Below are 6,163 nucleotides of genomic sequence, written 5' to 3'. Positions count from 1 at the left end.
CTTTGAATTTTTGATTATAATAATAAAATTTTTCAACAAATTCTTAACTTCATTTCATATAAAAGTATTTGAGAATTATTTTTCATCATTATCCTCATGATTATGACACAATAAAGGAAAATTGGGAAAACATACTAAATTATGTAGGTACATACATACGTACATATGTAATGTTACATTAAGGAAAAATGAGTCAATCATGAGAGAAAAGCAGGAAGAACGTACAAAAGTCACACGAGAAAAAAAAGATGTGTTTGTTGCAGTGAAATTTCTTTCTATTGGTTTTCATCTGCGTCTTCCACTTCAAATAACTTTTGTACTCCCCGGGATAAGTCTCTCATGAAATCCCCGCTTTGGTGGAAGAATGTTCCCCTCAGGAATCAACCCTCGTTTTGTATGAATCGCAGACAGACGAATGCGATACATTGGCAACGAAAAGGAGACGCCCTTAAGACATTTCCGTTTTAATACCATCAATCTACACGCAAGAATACACTGCAGGGAGTCGATTCACTTCAATTTGAATAATTTTCTAGTCTTTTGTGGATTTTCTCGAGCAATTTCTGTGCCCACAGATTGCATTTTACTCTTTCCATCTTCCCCCTTTTTTTTGAGCCCCGCATATACAGAACACACCACCAGGAGTGAAGTCAATAAAGAGAGACGCAATCACAAAAAGCAGCCTCAGGTCCTCTTTTCGCGTCAATGTGGGGAACATCCATTCACGGGAAAACTTCCCTTTTTGCAACCAACCCCCTAAACAATTGACTTCATGCTCGATAACGCATATGGAGCTTTTCATTGTTATATTTGAAAGCTCCCCAATACCAATTCGTTAGATGTTTCGTTGAATGTTTTATGCTGTTTCTCACCCACGCAATCACCGCAGCTGTCACAATGAAATTTATGAATAAATCAACATTTTTCGCCAATTAACACGCGGTAGGATTTTGCTTGTTTCGTTTATGACTTTCAAAGGAATTTAATCCTGTTTCATGGAATTATCATTGAACTCACAACGGAACTCTTGAAAAATGAATTTCTTGAATCAAAAGCTTCCCTATATAGTTCCTAGTAGGTACCAAAAACATATAGCAACTAATACTCAGCAAAATTCTTCATATCGTAAATCTTTCCAAAGGTTGGCTAGTGTCGCATGATTTCTGGACACAGGTCTTGGGAAAAGTTAGAGAAGAGGAAAAAGGAAAAGAGAAAAAGAAATGTGATTGGAATTTAAGGGCAGAGAGACGATTCCTTTAGTGGAGTTTTGCAAGTCAAATGGCGCATAAGAAAATTCCTCTTCTATATTCTCTTCCACTGTGTTTTTCTTCGAAAATAAATTTATTACACTTTTCATTTTATTTGGAATTAGTTACGGAACGATTGAAAAGATAAATTTTTGCATCATGCACTAAAGAAAGTGAAACACGATCTTCTGTTCATTCACGTGGCAAAATGTGTGAAGATGATGGCACGGCAGAGGTGTTGGCAACCTTCCCGGGGAATATAAGAAAACATTGCTGCGTTTGTTTTTGCAAAATTAATTTATTTTTGTCTAGAGTCTTTGTTCCAAAAAAGTTTTTCATTCTTTTTGTAAAAAAAATCGTTGGTCATTACAAATCTAGCAACAATTTCAAGTAAAAAAAGCTGTGCTTCTTTGAAGAAAGAATCACAGCTACAAAAGGTTCAACAATAATTTTCCGCCGAGATGGTAGGATGTCGCTCTCTTAGAAGGAAGTTAATCAATAAATAAAATCGAAGCCCTAGAGAGTGTCTCGCCGGAAGGTTAAGAGATGCCCTTTTAATGCCAGCCATGGGCCTTGACTTTGTGGAAAATTGTCTTCACAACAGGTACTTTAACTGTTGAATAAACAAAAAGAAAAAAAACCAGCACGGGTTAATAACTCGCCAACCACATTTCCACCTACTTTGCACACAGAGCACGGGGTCAGCGCACCCTCAACTCACCTGGGATTGGGTGGGGGACGGGCACTTGGATGTATTTCTCAACTTTGTAGGGCACGTGTTTCTCCACGGGATATGGGATTTTCTTCTCCACCTTGTAGGGAACAATTTTCTCCACGGGAATGTTAATTTCCTTGATCACGGGCTGTGCCACAGGTTGAGACACTGGGATGTGAACGGGGTAAGGTTGGGGAACTGCAAAATATATTTTCAACTTTTAGTCAAATATTTGCACACAAAATAAACTGACAAGAGTTTGTGAGGAGATTGCAAGAACATCGAAAAAATATTCTCTACATCCTCCGCACTGAGAAGATATTTACCTGGCACTAGAACTGGATGGGGAATTTCAACTTTGACCTTCTTCTCAATTGGAACATGGACTTGTTTATAAATCTGCAAAGAGATGCATATTTTTTTCTCATTCAGGTATTTTCTGTACACATTTTCATCATTTTTCAGCATTTTCCTGTATTTGCAGAATTCTAAAAGAATTATTAATACTTTACTACTCAAAAATTATTGCACTCATTTTTTCTACATTTTAAATATGCCAAAACAAAAAGAGAAGGTAAATAAATTCTATATTCTTTGACGTCATGGTTCTAAAGTATCTGTAAATAATTTATCTGTATATGAATATGTAGTTAGTGAGAGCTTTTCTAATATAATTTTTTAGAGATTTTTCAATGGTATTTTCTTTGTTTTAACTGATGGAATTTTGTTAAAATTTATTTTCTCTAAAACTTTTCGCAAACTTAACGTTCAAATATATTTTTAAATTAATTTCTTTGATATTAAAAATATGGAAAAAGCTCTATCAGAACAAGAGCTTTTAATGGCAATTTAAGTTAAGAAAATCGCTGAGTTAAAATTTTAAAAGCTTTGATGCTCTAAAATTAACAACAAAAATTCGCTTTTTTCATTAAAGATTTAAATCTTGAAACAAAGTTATTAAACTTTCCTCAAAAATCAAATTCAAAAACTGTAAAAATCATAATATACAATTACTTACGGGAACTGGGACGTTCTTGGTAACTTCAATGTGTTCACTGATGGGGATGGCATGGCCGTGAGTGTGGACGGATTCTCCGTGTTCGTGACCGCCATAGTCTCCACCGTAGCCGCCGCCGAAGCCGCTATCGTGACCAGATGAGGCTTGGTAGCTGTCGTATCCACTGTGACCACCCTCCTGGTCTCCACCGTAGCTTCCGTAGCCACCACTGCTAAATCCACCGCCGTAGCCACCATCATGACCACCACTGTAGCCACCATCATGACCACCGCTGTAGCCAACACCGTGACCACTGACTGGTGCCCATCCGCCCTGACTGGCGCCCGTTGTGAGGTCAACAGACGCAGCAGCTGCGTGGGAATAATCCTGCCCTGATCCATAGCCACTGCCACCGTAGCCACCACTATATCCACCCCCTGATACACCAGTACCATAGCTATCACCATAGCTGTTGGATGCGGATCCTTGGAGGGAGATACTGGCACTAACAGCCACCCCAAAGACAGCCACTGCCATCACAAGAGATTTCTGCACGATAGTGAAAGGGATTTTGTGAGTAAATTCAATGAAACGCGTCCATAACACCACTCAATTGCAATTTCACTTACAAATGCCTTCATTTTTCCACTTAATTTACTTTTCTTTCGGGCACACAGAGAATGAGAAGATATACCACTCTCTTGCTGATCCACACGTGAACTGATGCCATTCATACCACCATCGAGTGCTTTTATACCCACCAAAAAGCCCCATAGGCTAAGATGCTCCGCGGGCGAACAGGTGATGGCTGGAGGGAGATGCAGTACATTTGCCGAAAAAAAAGTGCTATGCTCTCTAAATAAGCTTTGCCAATTTATCACCAAAGAGAATTGAGGAAAGCCTATCTCAGGTACACCGTATCGCCATCACACAAGAACGAGCGTTGCGGATTCACAATTGTGCTCTCATTTTGAATTCATATCCAGTTTTCGCAAATTGAGACGCAAATCGGCGTGTAAATAATGCACTATCAGTGTTAATTCGTGTTTGAAAAAAATCTTTCCCTCTTCTGAGAAGCAGCTGTGTGAATGATGCTCAGAAAATGTAAATTAGAAACTTTCCGCGAGATCAATTCGGAGCATTCGGAGCAATTGCTCTAAATCTCTAAATAGATTTCTTTATGATTTTGTTAAAGAGGATTTTTTTAAAATATTTCTTTAAGAAGGAAGAATTTTGTTGAAAAGATTTTATTAATGCCTTTATGAGGTATTGACGAGGTAGAAAATTTCCAGGAAAAAAACTAATTTTGGTAACATGAAAACTTTATTTAATTTATTTTTATTGAGGAATCAAAAGCTCTTTAAGTACATAATTAAAGAGTTTTCCTGATAGAATGAATGTTCTTAAATTAACAAGTTCTTATCCATTCTGAGATTCCGCCCACTAATCTGGTGGAATTTAATGAATTGTATATTATTTTATGAACGAGGTAAATTGTCGCTTCGCTCCGATTTACCTCGCCCTGCTTCGCGTTGTTGCGCTTCGCGCAAATAGAGAGAAAGAAAATGTGATGGTTTAAAGTAGATTAGGGCCACTAATCAGTCCCGAAAAAAAAATTTGCAATGAGGAAAAATCATTTTCATACAACATTTCAGGCGCCTAATTAAAAAATTCTCATAAAATGCATGACTTTTATATGGGGGGTACCTGATGGGGGGCTTTGGGGGGAAAATGAATACGGTCATCTGAAACCGCCTGTTATAAGGGGCCTCTGTACCAAATTTCATCGCGATCGGTCAAACGGTGTGGATTTGTATAGAAAAGAAGGAACGACGATTACCAAAAAACAGATCTTTTTATTATATAGATATAGATTTGAATTCTTGTGTTAACGAATTTCAAACAAGTATCTTGTTCATCTAAATTTTTTTTCTCTAAAATAAAATATTAGAAAAATTATACTTTAAGCTGAATTAAAAATTCCTAACTTTAAAGGAATTCCCCATAATTGTTTTATTTCTTTATTGTTCCTAATTGGTTTCTTTTAAAGAACTTGCTGTAAAAAAATAAAACGTTTAAAAGACAGTAAACACTTTTCTACACCATAAAATTCATTAATGACGTTTATGTGATCATTTATGCGTCTTATGCGTTCACACATCGTGTTTGTATAATTTATTTTGCGGTTCAGCAAATTAGCAACAAAGTTCTCTCACTTTTCGGTGCTTCGAAGCATGGTGAGTGTGTGAATGGAACTCATTGACAAGAACAAGAGGAAAAACTTTCAATTGAACTCTTTCATCTCCGCAACCATTCTTTTCTTTCATTGATGTTTTTTTTTGCAACGTTTTTGGAGCAACAAATAAATTGAAAAAGAAAGGATTTTTATCAAATCTTTATAACAATTTTATCGCAAAAAATTGCATCAATCACATGAATTCATGAAATGTGCAATTATTAAATAAAAAGAAGAAACTACGAAATATTTTCTGTAGAAATGATTCAAATAGAATTGTACTTTGAAATTTAAATTGAGAATCTCCTCCTCCTGCCTTGTATTATGCAACATTTCCCTGTCGAAGTTTCATTCACCTCTTCCGCTGATCAGAGATAAATATCTTCATTTGAACGTGGAATTACAATAAAAATTCTCATCACAGTTGTGAAAGGTTTTTCATACTCCAGTTTCATTTCTTTTTTGTCAATCTTTCTTTTTGAAAAAGAAAAAAAACTCCAAGCGCGAGATTCAAGCGATTCCCCATTCACAATAAAATAATATAATCATCATGCAAAAGAGAGCGAGAGTTGCAGCTGAGTTGTGGAGGAAAAAAAAAGCTCCTGGCCCACCATATTTTGAATATTTCAATTTTGCTTCTATATTTTCCATCATCGACATTACAAAAAACTTCCGGGTGTTTTTTGCACGGAGAAATGCGGATCGACCATTCTCTTCTTTTGCAGTGTGCAGAGATTTTGCCGTTTCGCGAAGATGAATTTCTGTGAATGAACAACACTGTCGCTCACCTCTTATTGTATCACATTGCGTAATAAAAGGTTGAATGTGATGGAATTAATTTTAACACCATCCAACTTCTTTCTCCGCAATTTAATGCCCCAGCGGCTAAGAACAAAACACTCCTGAGATTGTTTAGAGAGGTAAGACACCGCGTGTGTGTGGTTCAAAAATACCTTGTACACATTGTA

General features: G+C 36.6%; 1 protein-coding gene across 1 annotated transcript; it reads right to left on the bottom strand.

Annotated features, from left to right (window-relative positions):
- Positions 1–1,525: 1,525 nt before the first annotated feature.
- Positions 1,526–3,801, bottom strand: LOC129786128 (serine, glycine and glutamine-rich protein-like). The gene is made up of 5 exons (XM_055820961.1): positions 3,589–3,801; positions 2,981–3,508; positions 2,289–2,361; positions 1,969–2,160; positions 1,526–1,860 (listed from the first exon to the last, which is right to left on the bottom strand). Exons 1-5 carry the CDS (start codon positions 3,691–3,693, stop codon positions 1,802–1,804), a joined length of 957 nt encoding a protein of 318 aa, XP_055676936.1. The 5' UTR covers positions 3,694–3,801; the 3' UTR covers positions 1,526–1,801.
- Between the last annotated feature and the right edge of the window lie 2,362 nt (positions 3,802–6,163).

This window comes from Lutzomyia longipalpis, chromosome 1 (genome assembly GCF_024334085.1).
Source record: "Lutzomyia longipalpis isolate SR_M1_2022 chromosome 1, ASM2433408v1".
In the NCBI taxonomy this organism is placed as follows: Eukaryota; Metazoa; Arthropoda; class Insecta; order Diptera; family Psychodidae; genus Lutzomyia; species Lutzomyia longipalpis.
This window is presented reverse-complemented; position numbering and strand designations above follow the sequence as displayed.